The 17,774-nt window shown below is 37.3% G+C and overlaps 1 protein-coding gene across 3 annotated transcripts; it reads left to right on the top strand.

Moving 5' to 3' along the window:
* The first annotated feature begins 11,961 nt into the window (after window positions 1-11,961).
* LOC131734980 (cell division cycle and apoptosis regulator protein 1-like) lies at window positions 11,962-17,669 on the top strand. 3 transcript variants are annotated; one of them, XM_059021480.1, is made up of 8 exons: window positions 11,962-11,980; window positions 12,409-12,564; window positions 14,102-14,280; window positions 15,842-15,910; window positions 16,157-16,189; window positions 16,706-16,899; window positions 17,203-17,329; window positions 17,441-17,669. In XM_059021480.1, the coding sequence occupies exons 2-8, from the start codon at window positions 12,462-12,464 to the stop codon at window positions 17,651-17,653; spliced, it is 918 nt and encodes a 305-aa protein (XP_058877463.1). In that variant the 5' UTR covers window positions 11,962-11,980; window positions 12,409-12,461; the 3' UTR covers window positions 17,654-17,669. The 3 variants fall into 3 exon arrangements, with proteins under 3 accessions (XP_058877463.1, XP_058877464.1, XP_058877462.1); XM_059021481.1 differs by lacking the exon at window positions 11,962-11,980 and having other exon boundaries at window positions 14,108-14,280; window positions 15,839-15,910; XM_059021479.1 differs by lacking the exon at window positions 11,962-11,980 and having other exon boundaries at window positions 15,839-15,910; window positions 17,441-17,668.
* Window positions 17,670-17,774: the final 105 nt, after the last annotated feature.

The following is a 17,774-nucleotide window of genomic DNA, read 5'->3' as shown; positions in this document are numbered from 1 at the left end:
TGGAACCGGACAAGCTGTTCGTAAGTGTTCTTATCTTTAAAACATATTTTTGTTTTATTTAAAGAACTCAACTTGACTATGATAAATACAATAATGTTCATTATGGTAATTGTTTATTTATTAGTTTTAAAAATGTTTAGTAAAATGAGACCAAGAGTGAGTTTTTGGAACATTATTAAATGGAGATGCAAGAGTCTGTTCGATGTATTTGAACATGCAAATAATTTGGTAATGCATTTAGTTTTTATTGATGTCTAAGTTATATTTATTTGCACAAGACACAAAGGTCATTTTGCTGTTTTAAGTTTACCGTTTCAATTTAAAATGGAAAGTTAAACTGTAAGTAGACAGAGACCTCAGTGTGGTAACATTAGTAAATAACACGAGCTATGGTGAATTACAAACTTAAAGCATGTTCCTGTGTTTTGGATACAGCAACGTAGTGCATCCTCCTGTCTTTTTCCATCAGTTTGCCATTTTCCCCAACATTACTGTGATCTCAAGCTGTATACAAATTTGTCAGCTGGGGCCATTAAAATATGTGCCACGTATGGTCACTTCTCATTGGTCAGTTTCCCTAGTTAAGGTGTGTGCAGCTCCAGGATTGGATCAACATTACGTAGTAAAATCCTCGTAGTAAAACACCATTTCATGATCCGGCTCTAGTGGTCATGGATCCGATCCCATTTTTATTCCCATTGACTTCTATACTGACGAGTGATTATACCAGGGATGGCCAAACTTCCTGACCCTACAAGCCGCAAACCAAAATCTTCATATTGGCGAGAGCCGCACGACACATACTGTAAAATGTGTTTGCAAGCAATTGTTTTAAACATTTTTTTTAATTCTCTCCAACGGAATTTTGCATTACTCTGTAGTGGTATCTCTTGACACTAGATGGCAGCAAAGCACACAAGAACAAGGGAGAACATTGGAGAGCCTAACAGTTTTTGTGTAATTTTTCAATTTTAATATAAAAAGAAAAACTACAGTGTTTCCATTGTTTCCATTTTTACTATATGAATTACGACTTTAATATAAAATATATTCAGTTATTATGAAACAAAATACGATAACTGTCCTGAAATAATTGCTTTTTTTTTTTTAAAATAAGCTTTTTGTTTTGTATGACTGCTAAGTGTATTAAATACTTTTGAGAGCTTTGTGGATGACAAATGCAGTACAGTACCTGCTCATGACGAGACGTAAGATACATAAATAAAATAATTTTAGACCTGCAATATAACATTTAAACATGCATTCTTCAGTCTAGTGTAAACACTGCAATGTTATAAAAAGATTAACATACTACTCACTGTAACACTGCTAGTTGCTGCTGGACACCTTGTGGGTCTCCATCCTGGACGTGAGCTGCTTGAAGTCGGGCTGATATGTTGTCAGGGCGGTACGGAGGGGTTCTGTGAGGTGCTGGTCAGTAAGGACAGAACAGTGTTTCCACAACTCGATTGTAGACTCTGATTTACGCACCATCTTTAGACCCTCGTCCTCCTGGAGTTCCAGTAGTTCCATTTCCACAGCAGATGTATTTATTTGTCACCAAAGGTTTGGGGATCAGACAACCGTCGTCGATCACATCAACCATGAATGGATTCACTAGAAAGGCAAAGCAGGGTTTCAACTTCTGCAAGTCTTCAAATCTGCAACAAAAGTCATCCAGCAGACCTTGCAATTTGCTGTTATATTCCTCAAGTTTCTGCTCTTCTACTTTGGTTTCAGGGCATATTTTTTCCATATTGTTGAGCCGAGGAAAGTGGTTGAAGTCTCTCGACTTTAAGTCCCTCTGAAGAAGCTTCAGCTTGTTCTGGAAACTGAAGACTGTCTGAGTAAGGTCAGAAATTAACTTACCCTAGGGGCTCCCAAGTGGTGCATCCGGTAAAGATGCTCCGCGTGGAGTGCAGGATGCGCCCTATAGCCTGGAGGTTGCTGGTTCGAGTCCAGGCTATTCCACTGCCGACAGTGGACTGGAGCTCCCAGGGGGCGGCGCACAATTGGCCAAGCGCATATAATAAACCCATTCACGAAAATGTCAACAGTGTTTGTATACCGTCAAAAATCGCTGTGAGAAAGAAGTATTAGTAATAATACTGAATTCAGATTCCAATTTAAATTCAAATACATACAATTTTTCCACTGAATCAGATGTCAGCGAGTGTGTCAGTGAAGACATAAGCAAAGAATATTTATCATCAACATCAAGTGACAGCTAAGCTCTGTGCGTTGCTCCACGCTTCAGGAGTATCATACACTGAAGCATTAGAATCTCCCACTCCCTCCGCCCCCACCTCCTGTTTACCCGGATATGATTTATTCATGTCGCTCTCTTTCTCTCATCCTTTTTTTTGTTAGGACGTGTCGTTGTGGTTGTTCCACCCCATTTATTTACGATCAAAATGATTTGTCTGTATTTCGTCAGTATTCATTACATACATACAAGCATATAGCTTTCAGCTTGTTTGTACGCTGTACTCATATCAAGCGCATGCAGAAGACAGAAAAAAAAACTCACTCCCGTAGGACCAGCAGTGCATTTTAGAACTCACTACTCAAAGGGTCAATATGAAACTCTACTTTCCAAATTCATCGCATGAAGTCATTTTTTGGCCGGATTCAAGAGGGCCTCGAAACAGTATCTTTTCGGAAAAAAATAAAAAGCTTACATCCTAATTTTTTATAACTAAGCTCTCATTATTTTCTTAATATAAAGAGGTACATACTCCTGTCTTTCTTAAAGCACCTTCTGTTGGTTATCATTCAGGGTTGACAAATCCCGCTTTTAAAAGCCAACAGCAAAACCCTGCCTTGAGGTGCCAAAGAATAAGCCTTATCTTTTGAAGGTCTAATGCCCTTACAGAATTCTACTGTGCGTCTGAGACAGACTTTTAATTCTTTCACTTTTAAACTCTACAGTTTCCCTGTAAATAAATACCTCTGTTTATTACTGAGGTAAAACTTAAATAAATGCAACACTATGTTTTTTTTAGTTTTAAATGTAATTTTGTCCAACAGTTGCTTTTTCTTTTGTAATACAAAAGCCTCTGTATTATTGGCTCACAAACATTAGTGTCGCTACCTTCCTGACAAGAACTGATACTGTAGACAACTTTTCTAATTTAAATGAAATGCTTGCTTTGGCTGCCAAGTTTTCATTAATTTCTATAATAGAATGAAGAGAATGGACATTACACCATAATACACTCTTATTCGGTACCAAAAGGTATTTCGTTAGTTAATTTTGCTCATTATAGAAAGACCTTGGATTCAAAACTGTTGACGACCAGCGAGTCTTGCTTCAACTGTCAAAATCTATTTTTAACTATGCCTAGCACTGCTCTGCTACAAGCAGGTAAAGGCGAGGTCACCAATTTAATTATATTTTCTTCAGTACTGTATACATAAAGTTACTAAAGTCCAGTTTACACTTTATTGTCTTATATTCAAACTTAACAGTTCTTCTGTTATAATAAAACATTTACACTTATAGTCTGTTTGAATTATTATAGAATACCTGTGTTTAGCTTAAAGACTCAAGCTTACTTCTTTTCTAAATAAGAAACTTGACTATGAATACACTCTCAAGCAAAGTAGATACTCGGTTCCTTTCTTCAGTTTTTACTTGTTACAATAAAACTCAAATAGATATAGCTTTTTTAGTTTTAAACATTGTTGTCTAGAAAGGGTTACTTTTTCTTTTTGTTAATTTGCAATACCTAGCCTCTGTGTTTAGTTCCCCGAAAACTATGACTTAATTTTCAAGCTAAAAAAAACCAGATGCCTGCTTCTGCCAGGTTAACACAGGCTTCCTCGCACGATAGTGCTTATTAATTTAAAGATAGAGGAGGCCCTATTTTTAAGTCTGACCAGCTTCCAAGAGTTTATATGCATGCTAATAACAACGGCACACAGACAAAGCTTTTTTTTCTAACATTAACACTTGTTCAGTTTTCTTAGTTCAAATCCTTGTAACCTGTTCATAATTTGCTGCAATATTGTTTATGCTGGTTTTATATTCTTTAAACACAGTACAATTATTACAATATTCTGGCAGTGTCGGTTAGTACTGAACTTCTTTTTTAACTGTAGTATGTTCTTTCAACAATAATTATTGTATTTGTATAACAGTTTAACTTTAAATGATTTTATAGAATATATTTCTAATTCAGATCAATATAGCAGTCTCTTTTATAAATTGCAATTTTATTTTACTTCATTGTTATACACAAAAGGCAAGAGGTTAATTTTTAATTAGGCACCTGCTTGGCAGCAAATGTAACCTTGAATATTAAAACTTAGGACTGCTATACATGCATTTTCATGCATTTACTTAAGGTTATTATATTAGGTTTCTTATTTTGAAAATCTCAGTTTTCTTATTTATTTAAATACTTTTATTTTTTCTTACTATAGTAGAACCACAAACCTATTTTAGTTCAATTGTTCCTGGCATATTAACTGTGCTCCAGAGTTCTGTTCTGTGCCATTCTGTTCTCGCTGGATCACAATGTTTTAAGGCTCTGTGTCTGATTAAAAAATATGCTTTTGGCTGATAAGGGAGGTTTGGAACTTTCAGCAGGTTGGCCTGACATTACACATTCACTAATAACATTTGTCTTCTGTTATACTAGAATAAACAGGAATATAGGATCCTACAATATTCTCATAGACTAATACAGAGTACATTATAACATTTTTTTCTGAATAGTGTGTTTTTAACAATTTGTTTAATATTTCTGCTGACTTTATATTCTTTAAAATACATTACAGTCATTACAATATTTGTTGCCGTTTAACAAATGTTCAATTTGTATCCTAAAGATCAGTCTGCATTCAGTAGCTGTGACAGTCTTGGGTCAGTTACTGCTCACAGGTGTGGGTGATGGTCTTTAAAAGCCTGATACGTGCAAAAAACTTAAATCTTGTTAGCTGGGCTCATCACATTCCCATCATCAGTGGGAAAACTTCAAATAAATGAAGCTGTTTCTATCAAAGAGCCATCCATCTCTGCCGCATACACCTTTCACTTAAAAAAGGTGCTTGCACCTTGTGCAAGGGAAGATGGGTTTTAGGGTCACTCGTGACAACACAGAAGAAGGAGACGTCGTCGGATTTATCTTCAAGATCAAGCTCTTTGATGACATTTTTGAACTGTTTGTGAGTCTTCCCGTTCGTCACGATGAAATTGACAATGTGCAGGATCGTCGTCATGACATTTTCATATTTGAAATATTTGCCCGTGAGCGGTTCACAATGTATGATGCATTCCCAACATTGCCGGAGCTCTGTCTGTTGCAACACTGACAAGTTTGTCCAGGGGTACACCAGCATTCTCCAGTGCGCTATCCAGTGCGTTCTTAATGCCAACATCGTGGGTTGTTTCTTCCAAAGTCCAACATTTCTTCTTTCACATTCATATCGGCTGAAACATAGCGAGCAAATATTGCTAGTTGTGGTTTGTCTTGGATGTCTGTAGACTCGTAAAGTGCTAAGCTGAACACCAGCTTGGTTTTTTAACCATTTTGCATCTTCGTTGCAACATCAGCACTGATCTCGAAGATGCACCTCTCCGTAGTGTGCCTTGAAGATGGAATCGGGCTTACTAGTCATTGAAGTTTCTTGATATCTGGATTCAAAATTGTCACCACTTTTGCAATGGTCTTTTTTAACAAATTCTCTATCTGAATAAGGACACTTGGCACGAGCGATATTCGATGCCACAACAAAACTGGCTTCATTCATTACATCCGCTTCTTTACTTAATGCTGAAAAGAGCATCTGCTGACTGCTGAGACATGCTTTTAAAGAGGCCAGCTCGTTTCTCCTCAAGTCTGATCCAGAAGGATATTCAAATGAAATTTTTTGGTGGTTTGTTTCATAATGACGTTTCAGGTTGCTCGCCTTGTAATGTGTAAGCGATTTTTTGCAGAGGAGACGAGGTTTACCTCTGTTTTCTGCGAAAGCAAACTCTTCCTCCCATTCTGGCTAAAGCCTCGGTTTTCATCCTCATACTTTCGCTTATTACTCGTGGAGGGTTTACTAAATGCCATTGTCTCCACGAAACAAATAAGCACTTAATTCAAAATTATAAAACTTATTGTACTTTGTGGCAGAGTGGATGCTGCGGTGACATCACGGATCAGGAAACACAAACCAATCCCCATCAGGGATTATATCCCTCTAGCTCAACAGTATTTAGAATGCATGGAATCTTTCGATTTAAGTGTATATATATATACAAACAAACAGAAAACAAACAAAAATTATATATATATATATATATATATATATATATATATATATATATATATATATATATATATATATATATATATATATATATATATATAGTATTAGTGTTTGTGTTTGTTTTGTTTTGTGTTTGTTTCAGACCATTACGGAGGTGATGAAGAGGATGATGAAATAGTTAGCAACGATTAAAGAACTACTGGACACAAAAATTAGGTAATACCAATACATTATCGAGACCAGTGATACTCAATTACATTCTCTGGCGGGCCAGATAAGAAAATTTCCAAACCTTGGGGGTGCCACAGGGTGCTTAAGATGTGTGTAGTGGTGGGGGGTTGTTTAAATGGTCATGAAAATCTGACTATCCAATCAGACTTTACATACAGTAACAAAATGTTGCAACACTGCACTGCAGTTTTTTTCATGTATTTCTATAATACAACCAAACTGTTTCTCATTTTAAAACATACAGCAGCCCCACTCAACTTCCCAAGACTTTCTACAATAAACTGGAGACAAACATCTGGTGTTTTGGAAGATTAAAGAAAAAAATGTTATTGCTTTGACAACAGGTCAAACGTAACAGGTTAATCAATCATATAACTTAATACAATACCTAAGCTAAAGTACATTACTAACATATTTAAGTTAAATTAATTCAAAACTACTTTCACTTTCCTGTTCCAATCACATGCTGCACAAAATCTTACACAATTAAAGCAATTTCCAATACTATTTATCCTAAAATAATATGTAAAACTGTAATATTCCAGAATAGGTTGTGAAGGCTTTACTTTGCGCCACTGAATTAACTATAAAGTAGAGGATCTCAAACTTAAAATGATACACTTTTCATGTGTGTATTTCAAGCAGAAACAGTACAGATATCGCTTTTTTTCTTTATTTTTTTTACCCCTGCTATTGTAGTTTCTTCGCAATAAACAAAGTGGCAAATGACACATTTTCATGAAGTAATAACATTACTGGGGTTTACTTTTTTTTTTAAAGCTGTGCATGCAAGTGAAAACTGTCAAATGTAACTTAAATAAACTTAAATTCTGGTGGTTAAACTCCCTTTTATCAGAACTAAAGCTGTAAATCTACACTGAAAATATTTGTTTTAAACCTTTTGTGTTAATGGTTGTATATATACAGTATTTTAAAAAACTATAGACTTTCATTTAGTAAAACAAATATTCAGCTGCCGAAGCCTCGTATCTGAGACCATTTTCAAGTAGTGACGTCATATTTGCAAGGTTATAGAGGGCAGCAGTGTGGAGTAGTGGTTAGGGCTTTGGACTCTTGACCGGAGGGTTGTGGGTTCAATCCCAGGATGGGGGACACTGCTGTTGTACCCTTGAGCAAGGTACTTTACCTAGATTGCTCCAGTAAAAACCCAACTGTATAAATGGGTAATTGTATGTAAAAATAATGTATAATGTGATATCTGTATAATGTGAAATAATGTATAATGTGATATCTTGTAACAATTGTAAGTCGCCCTGGATAAGGGCGTCTGCTAAGAAATAAATAATAATAATAATAAATAGAAATACTGTGTGCTAAATGTATTAGTGACCATAACACTGACTTCAGACTTACTATGTTTGCCATATTAAGTTAATGTGACTGAAGTTTCTGAGGTATAGAGACAGAATACTTTGAGTTGTCCATCTTGGCTGGGGATCCCACAGAGAGTGTCGCATTGGCGATTGTCTTACTGGTGGATTTGGAGGACACCCACTGACCTTCAGTTCTCCTGAGCTGTTGTGGGGAGATGCTATGTTAAGGGAACACAGAGAATCAGGAGTCCACTAAACAATTTTTTTTTTTTTTTTTTGTACAGGTGCAAGATGAGGTGAATGAAATTAACCTGCAAGTGTATTTAGATCTTGAAAAAAAACTAAAGGACCAGTAGAAATATATTTCACCCATGAGCAATACATCTCCCTTTTACCTGATGACAATATAGATACTAGGTATAATGTGTGGCCTTTATTTTATTAAAGAACAGGTGTAACTTATCTATAGCATTTGTGAGTGTCCTGTTTGCTGTTTTTTCTGTCACCAGACCTTGGTTTTAATGTATTTCATTCTACTGTTAATTTAAAAAAGCATTTGTAACAGTTCTCAACTTGCCCTTCTTGACTCAAACAAATATAACCTTACGGCAGCATTTCTACCAGTCAGAGCCTTCAAAGAAATATGTTGCCTGGTGTCAGAGATGTATTTTGTATTTAGAAAGGTCAAAATATAATTGAACATATCAAAACATTTATATCAAAAATTTATATTGTCTGTAATAGTCTGTCTACTTGACTAAGGGTTCATTTGACCAACTGGCACCCAGCCAGGATAAGCCGCATTATCCCAAGCGGTTATTAGGTTGATCAAATCAACCTCTTAGTTTCTTAAGTTTTACCATATTAAATATATGCCAACTTAACTGTGTGTATTAAAAAAAACATACATTGTGTGTAATATATATGTGCACAATAAATCATTCAAACAATTGCAGTTTTTTGCGTACTTTCTAAATGAAATGCCCACATTAAAACTAAACAAAAAAGGGGTAATCCGTTCCTGCATTTGCGTTGTCACACTTGATCCAGCTTTCCAATGAAACTTGGTAAGGGCATGCTTTGCCATATATCTATAAGTATGCCACAAACACACACATATATTATATATATATATATATATATATATATATATATATATACACACACATACATACTGTACAGTAGCTAAAGGACATGGTGCTTTGCTTTTTCAGTGTTGTTTTTTACAGCTGTGGTACGGAATATCTGTATGCGTATATTATGAGCATACTTGCCTTGGCTAACAGGAAATGGATTGTAACCACGCCAACCAATTATCTAAAAACTTACAGAACCTTGCTTGTTGTTGCTTAACCTTAAACCATTCTTTCAAGAGCTTGGTATTATGCTGCAAACCATGGACTGTCTGTCAATTGAATCAGTAAATTGTTGACTTGTGTGCTTTTTCAGATAACTGATTAAGTTATATGTTTGTAGGTAATTTTTCCCTGTGATATCCCAACATTGTAAAAATGGAATTGCTAAATACTTGTTAGAGCCAGTACTCTATTACCTGTTTTCTTAAATTAATTTGCATTGTGCAGAGTCTAAAAATAAGGACAGGGATTTAACAGGGCACTGAAATGTTATTTCTTTAGTGTTGCCCCTTTTTTAGCTTTTAAAACCCTAAACATATTTTAAAATCATCTATATCGGGGGTTTCCAATCCTGGTCCTAGAGGGGCGGTGTCCTTCCTGGTTTTTGTTCCAACTGTACCATAATTACTTAATTGGATGAATCAAGTGCTTATTAGAAGCTTAATTGGTCCAATTAAGTAATTAGGGTACAGCTGGAACAAAAATAGGAGGGACACCAGCCCTCCAGGACCAGGATTGGAGACCCCAGATCTATATGTATTGATCATTGAAACATAAGTTACCTATGGTAAATTAAAGACAGAGTCTTCGTATACCGAGATCCTGATCTAAATGTACTTATTGGTCTTCTCTCCATGTCCAACACACACTCATTGTGAAGCACCTGCTGGCAGATCACGGGTCAAGTGATGGTGAAAATGTACCAGTGTTACACACTTATTTATGATATATAACAGCTGAAGAGCCGGGTTCATAAAAACTCATTGGTTACCCTTATTTTCCACGTTTTTTTGGTTTTTTTTTTTCCCCGTAAGAAGAAACAAAAATGTAAATGGTGCACTACCAAGCTGAAGTTGCTTTGATATTGGACATTCACAGTACAGCATATAATACTACAATTACAGTGCCGGCTTCAACGGCTCCTACCCAAAAAAAATAAATGCAGGAATGGTTTGTCATTTACAAGGTATACGCTTTGTACCTTGCTAAACAAAATAAGGAACAAATTGCCATGGTACAATTAACCTTTTAGCCTCTGGGTGGCACACAATGATAGCACACAGCTCAGCTCCAACACAACACCTCCTTTATATAAACCTCCTTTATAGTCTCCATCAATCAATCAATCAATCAATCAGCACTAATGAGGTAGACCAGCTGCACACCCTCAGCACCTGTGTATTTTGTTTTAAGTAGTGTTGAAGGTAGGGCTTACCATTAAAAATAAGTCCATCACAGTATTAACACATTCTTATAAACCTTACACGTTCCTTTGATTAACATTAAACTCTTAACATATCTAGATACTCACCTGCATTTTCTTGAAGGTTTTGCAATGCATGTCACGTTATACAATAAATACTTATGACAAATGTTTTTCAGACTTAAACAAGTACGTATAATTTAATGATTTTTTTTATTTCATGAAACTTTTGTTTTGACATTTTTTTTTCAAACTTAAATAATAAATAAATAAATAAACTATAGAAAGCATACTGTAATTGACTTTTAAAATGGAATGGACGTTCGGGAATCGAACAATGCCGGTTTATTAATTCTATTTGCCACCTTTGAAAAGGCAGCCCTCAGATCTAGCAAATGCGGTTCCTTCCAAGGCTCAACTAGCTGGTTTGCAAATTAGAATAAAGCACCAGACGTGCACTTGTATTCAACTTGGATTTTTTTAAATGTATTTTTGTTTACGATGTAAGTCGCCCTGGATAAGGGCGTCTGCTAAGAAAGAAAGAAAGAAAGAAGAAAGAAAGAAAGAAAGAAAGAAAGAAATAATAATAATAATAATAATAATAATAATAATAATAATAATAATAATAATAATTACACACAAGCTCACTAAACAACACTCTACTTCATAGAACACTGGCTGCCAGTCCGCGCTTCTATTATAAAATACATTTCTGACCCTCCTTCCCAGCAACACCACGTGCTGAAACTTGTTTCATTGAACAAATGTGGATTTGAAATGTGAACGAAGTCCTGCGTTTAGTTTTTTCGGTAGGAGCAGTTGAAGTTGGCACTGTAATTGTAGTCTTATACAATTATACAGTATGGAGTATATCACTGTGAGCCACACAGAGGCTAAAGTGTTAATTGCACCCTGGCAATTTACCTTGCATAGCCTGTAAATGACAAACCATTCCTGCATTTAGTTTTTTTGGGTAGGAGCGGTTGAAGCTGGCACTGTAATTGTAGTACGACGGACTGCTAATGCCCAATACCAACAACTTCATCCTGGTTGTTGCACTCTAAAACGCTTACCCAGTGCTTCTGTACCATCTACTCTGACCCAATGGCGCCCTTTCTCGAGTCAGTGACGACGTTGCACTCCTCAAGCAGGGAGAGTTATCTCCTTGCAGAATTCTCGAGTTACCTTGCAAGTCGTACAATTTAATTCAAATTATGGTATTATTTTAGAACTGAGGGGCAGTGAGATGACCAATGCGACTGCGCAACAGTATACTAGTGCGCATGCGCTGTGTTGATTTGTATCCGCAAAGAACTGCATCGATCCTAAACCGGTGCAGCGTGAATGTACACAGAGGACGGGGGTAAGCAACAAAAGAGTTTTAAAATGTATAACATTAAAGTAAAAACACAAAGGTTGCAATAGAATTGTTGTAAGCGATTGCTTCATTTGTATATTTAAAAACGCATGATTTTGCATTTTATGTGCGAGTAGATCATTTCTATCGTTATCCAAGTGCAGTTTGTATGACACATACAGGCCCAAAAACCATTCTGTTTGCATACGCTGGGAAACAAAACATCATTGCCGTGGTGAGCTTGCTGAGCATCTCCCAGGACACCCATTAAGTCTTATTTTCTAAGATTTACAGACAAACATTGTTTGTAATAGATTTTAGGGCAGAAATGTGTATATTATGACGAAAACGTTTAGTTCTGCGAAACTAATATTTGTATTGCACCGTATAACTTTTAGTTGTTGAGCAAAGTGTGTACCAAGCGCAGACGACAATGCGTAGGCTGTCAAAAATAGTGTTTTTGTGATGGTTTTAAATATCTTGTATGTAAATTAATAATATTTAAAATATAGCACACGTTAGTGTTTGGGCGTTCATCATGGCTTGTGTATATTATTTGTACTTATTGCATGTCTTTTATTTTTTATGTTAAAAATTAAAATGTGTGACTTGTTCCGTTGACCCCTGATTTACTGGGCATTATGTGGTTCTTGTACATTTCAGCAGGTTTTAGCACAACTTGAAGGGTTATTTAGACAAACCGGGGCCTGTCCATTATGGCTCAGTTTGGGGGACAGAAGAATCCGCCGTGGGCTGCTCAGTTTGCAGGCTCGGCAGTCTCCCAGCAGGGTCAGTCTCTTGACATGAACAGCCTGCACTGTGAGTAGACTACTGTTTTTTTGTTTTGTTCTGTTTTTAAATGACATATAAAAAAACAAAGTTTTCAACCAGAAATATTTCTTTTACATATTTAAGAGGATTGTTGCCCTATTCGTCCATGTTGAGAACCAACTTTCTGTTGGTGCTCACTGTAAATTGTAACTTACATTAATTTTGCTTGAGCTGTAACGCTGGGTTGATGATGTTACTGCAAGTAATTGCAACATTAACCTGATTCTGCCTGTAACTGAAGTAGTGAGTCAGTTTTACTTGTAAAAGTTAAATATGTCAGGTGTAACAATTCACCATGTATCAATTTAATAGTGATGTGTTCTTTACATGATAGTTTGTATCATGCTCAATGACCAAAAGCACAACATAGTTTATTGTAGTTCACCAGGAGATTATTGAATGAACAGTGAGTGTTTTTATATATTAATACATAAACTTACTAACTTGTTTAATGTTTGTCTTTTAACAAAATAGTCTGTCATTAAATTACCATTTGATGTTATTCTGCATCACACAAGTGGCTCATCAGGACCATCGCATGTATCCTGATACATATCGTATCACAACCTGCATGTCATGAGGTGTATCGTAAGCCCCTTTCACACTGGCACTCCTACCCGGGTCACAATCCTGCGTGGTGTGAAACCACGTATCTGGTTCCACCTCAGGATGTGGGTTGACATGCTTTGACCCGGCTTGACCGAGACACGAGACAAAATGCTTGATAGCCGTTGATGAGCCGACTTAATAACAAACAGCCACACCTGTGGTGAAAGTTTCACTTCCGCAAGGAATGTTTCTGTTTAGCCATATTTTGGTTGCTTGAGACACAGCATGAGCCAGATTGCAGCAGGGATGTAGAAACATTTGCTCTAATCGGCATTTGGGCCGACGGTTCAGTCCAGCTGCTTCCAGGGCATTGTTTACTTGCATCCGTCAACAAGGTCAACCCTGCTTTCTCAAAAGCAGCGTGAATCACATACCCGACCCGTGTGACACCGTGTCCTGCCCGGGTAGGTTCTGACCCAGATAGATCATGCTAGTGTGAAAGGGGCTGTATTGTGACATGAGTATATCATTGCACCCCAAATAAGTACCACAGAAAATCTTTGTTAAATGCATTTCAGTAATGAATGTTGCATCTCCTTTTTTTTTTAAATTAGTTTTGGTAACAGTGAGCAAGAGAGCTGATTGTAGAGGGCAGATAGGTGTTTGACTGAAGGTATGCTGTGTTCAAAGCTGCACAAATTACTGATGCTTCTCAAAGGAAAATGTCAAAAGCAGGGACTCTGTTTTCCATTGCGTGAGAGCTGATAGGCTTCCCTTGAGGAATGTCCCTCCAGAACAATTTAAGTAATACTGTAGGCAGGCTCTCCATTTTGTATCGGTGCAACCTATGGTGGCTAATGTGGCAGGTGTTCCTGTTTGTCAAACCCTTGTAGTGTATGTATCTGCCTTTGATCTATTTACACTAGTAAGTAATCATCTTTGTGTAGATTTTATAACTGGTGTTGTTTCCTGGTAGCATTAGGGGTTCAGCCGCCCTCTCTGCTTGGAGCCTCCCCAGCAATGTACTCCCAGCAGTCTGCCATGGCAGCAGCCAGCCTCAACTCCCAGTCTGCTGCAGCAAACTACCAGCTGTCCCAACAAACAGCTGCCCTGCAGCAGCAAGCTGCCGCTGCAGCTGCCGCAGCCCTGCAACAGGTGAGCCATTCCAAGCAAAATATGATCTTCATATCTTACCCTATGGCAGTCACAGAACTGGGGTAACTGTTTTGAAGTGTTGTTCATTGTTTAATACATTTTGTAGATTGTATTAAATAACTTTAAAGATGCTTTCTAATGTAAGAATGAAAACAAGACAGAGTTGATCAAATTCTTAGTCGAGTACTACAAGAAGAAAGTAAGAGAAGTTGGTTCTCTATAGTGATAACTAAGTCTGAAAATATTTGACTTCTAACATCTTCTGGAGTAGAGCAGCTACCATGACAACAGGGTCATACCCCATTTCTCAACCAATCCTGGAGTTGTTTCTTGTTCTTCTAGCATATGCAAACCAAATGAGGAATGGTTGAGGAAAAATGTCAAGTGTGCACCAGTCCCCCAGTGTATCACAGTGTTAACACCTCATTCAATGTGGGCAAAGTAAAATCTGTGGATAAGGTTGATGATATTAATTGATAAATATGCAGAATTTTAAAGTGTACAGTCAGTGCCGCTTTATTGGGACGCCTCAGGAGAAGGAAAAATATCCCGGATAAGCAGCTGTCCCAATTAAACGAGAGGGTAGTTGAGATGACCGTAGTCACACTTTTTTGATTCTTAATGAAAAGAAAAATAATGAAATCATGTCCTATTATGATTAAATGTTAAATACATCATTTAAAATACGAGTCAAAAGTTTGTTTTTTTTATTCATAAACAAAATTAATCGCTGTTATTTTATTTCTACATGAAATGAAAGAATGAAATCGTATCTTATCACAAGGTGAGGCACCTGTGATGCTGACATGGCAAATTTCTTTGCAACAGCAGCCTGAGTATCCACAGGAGACTCCTACTTTGAGTTCAACGTGGTTTACGCAATTTATGCAAGTAACAGCACAGTCACGTACTCCCTGTACTCTGCTACACAACCTGTCTTCGATCATGATTTGAAAATACTGCATCCCGATTAAAAAAAGGATATTGCTGCTCTAGAAAGAGTGCAAAGAAGAGGAACCAGAATTATCCTGGGTTTAAAAGGCATGTCGTATGCAGACAGGCTAAAAGAATTGAATCTATTCAGTCTTGAATAAAGAAGACTACGCGGTGATCTGATTCAAAAAGTTATAGACAATGTCGACCCAGGGGACTTTTTTGACCTGAAAAAAGAAACAAGGACCAGGGGTCACAAATGGAGATTAGATAAAAGGGCATTCAGAACAGAAAATAGGAGGCTCTTTTTTACACAGAGAATTGAGGGTCTGGAACCAACTCCCCAGTAATGTTGTTGAAGCTAACACGCTGGGATCCTTCAAGAAGCTGCTTGATGAGATTCTGGGATCAATAAGCTACTAACAACCATACGAGCAAGATGGGCTGAATGGCCTCCTCTCGTTTGTAAACTTTCTTATGTTCTTAAAGTGACGTCCTAATTAAACGACATAAATAGCATTATAATTCAACTATAAAAATATATTGGGCAAAGTTAACAGATGCAAACATTTTATTGATGCTTGCTGTTTTACAGTTGAATCCATGTATCATTTGTTTATTGCAGCAGTATCAGCAACAACAGCAGCAGCAACAGCAGCCGCCGCCACAGCAGACCATGTACAGCGTCCAACAGCAGGTATGTCTAACACTTCAAGGCCTGGTTTGTATAATTTTGCCTTCATGTGAATTGTAAATTATTTTGAGTAGCTTCAAATTCCCTTATTTAGGGTCGCTTCAAATGATGTAAAATATATTGTATATAACATTTAAATTTCGTGATCCTTTGTTATTTTGCTGTATGGTCTTGAATTTGTGAAGAACCCTTATACACTATACATGTACCATGAACATGGCCTAACTGATGATTGTATTTTTAATTTAGTTACAGCCGCCCCATCAAGCCTTGCTTTCTCAGGTAATGTTTCACTCCCAAGTTCCTCTTTTTTTTAATACATTATTGGTGTAATGATTTTTTAGAAATGTATAACCTGAAATACAATAGTTTAGTTTAATACCAAGGTCAGAAACTTACACTTGTCCTGCAGTCACTCCTGGCTTTAAGAGCTCCCTCTGCTTAGGTATATTATTAAAATGACCAGGTGTCAGGACTATTGGCCATCAGTCACGTACTTGTGTATCAGGAGTTATTCATCCAGCTATAGAGGAGAAACCATCTGTTAACAGGAGCCTGATTGCTCAAACTTCTGGGTCCTGATCATATAAAAAATAGTTATTTGAGTGTAGTTCTAGGTTCAGGACTAGTGGGGATTTCTAGCCCTTAGTCAACATTTGTTTTGCAAGGCTGATATGATGTAATGACTGTGTTTTGATTCGACAGTGTTATGAAACATCTTGTTCAAGGATTGCTCTTTTTTCAATGCATGTACTGTGTATTCAGAAATGTCTAACTGGCTAGTTCAAAATTTTGCAGCCATCTGTCGCCTTGCCTACCAGCCTTAGCCTCACTAACCCCCAGCAAACAGCACAGATCACTGTCTCCTACCCAGCACCGAGGTCAAGCCAGCAGCAAACCCAGCCACAGAAACAGCGAGTGTTTACTGGGGTAGTTACCAAGCTGCACGACACATTTGGATTTGTAGATGAAGATGTCTTCTTCCAGATAAGGTTTGTTTAACCCATTTTGGCCCAATGTGAAAACAAAGGGGTAAACCCAGCTCACCATGGCTTTATCCCAGAATGTAAAATTAAAGTGTAATACATTGTCTCTGTGAATCTGCGAGCATAACATTTTGGTATCTTTTAAAAACCTTTGTTTTTCTTTAACTGGATGCAGAAGTATAATTTCTAGCTTATTTGCAAAATATGACAAGATCAGAAGATGTGCATTATCAAAAATTGAAGATTTTTAGGAAAGGGTTCTTTTTGCTTTGGGGTAAAACTAAGTGTTGACCCCTTATTTTTTTCTAGTGCCGTTAAAGGCAAGACACCACAAGTAGGAGACCGGGTGCTGGTAGAAGCTGCATATAACCCAAATATGCCGTTCAAATGGAATGCACAGAGGATACAGACCCTGCCTCATATGTCTCCACAAATGGCAAGTATAATTTCTGGTGTCGTCAACTTCTTTCTAATCTTTAGTAGTGTCGTAGATAATCGCTATTTTTGTTGTTGTTTTTCCAGTTGTTACAATGTATTCTATTTACAGAACCAGCCACAAGGTCCACCTCTGCTTAAGGCCAACCCTGCTATGATGCAGTCCCTTCCTCCACCGCCTTCCTTCAGCCTCCAGGCCCAGGCTCCGCCCCCCTGTCTATTACAGGCTCAGTTATCGGCTGCCTCCCTGGCCCCTCTGCTGCAGAACCCACCACAGCCTCTTCTGCCCCAGCCACCTCAGAAAGGTAAGGATCTCTTCACTTGATCCTTACACAATATTGTTTCATTAGCACACTGTTCTAACCATCTGATAAGTCAGTCCAGTAGTAAACCGAAATGTATCCATTTTCAAAAAAATACAAAAGACATGGGGTAGAGCATTTAAT

Source organism: Acipenser ruthenus, unplaced genomic scaffold (assembly GCF_902713425.1).
Source record: "Acipenser ruthenus unplaced genomic scaffold, fAciRut3.2 maternal haplotype, whole genome shotgun sequence".
NCBI lineage: Eukaryota > Metazoa > Chordata > Actinopteri > Acipenseriformes > Acipenseridae > Acipenser > Acipenser ruthenus.
This window is presented reverse-complemented; position numbering and strand designations above follow the sequence as displayed.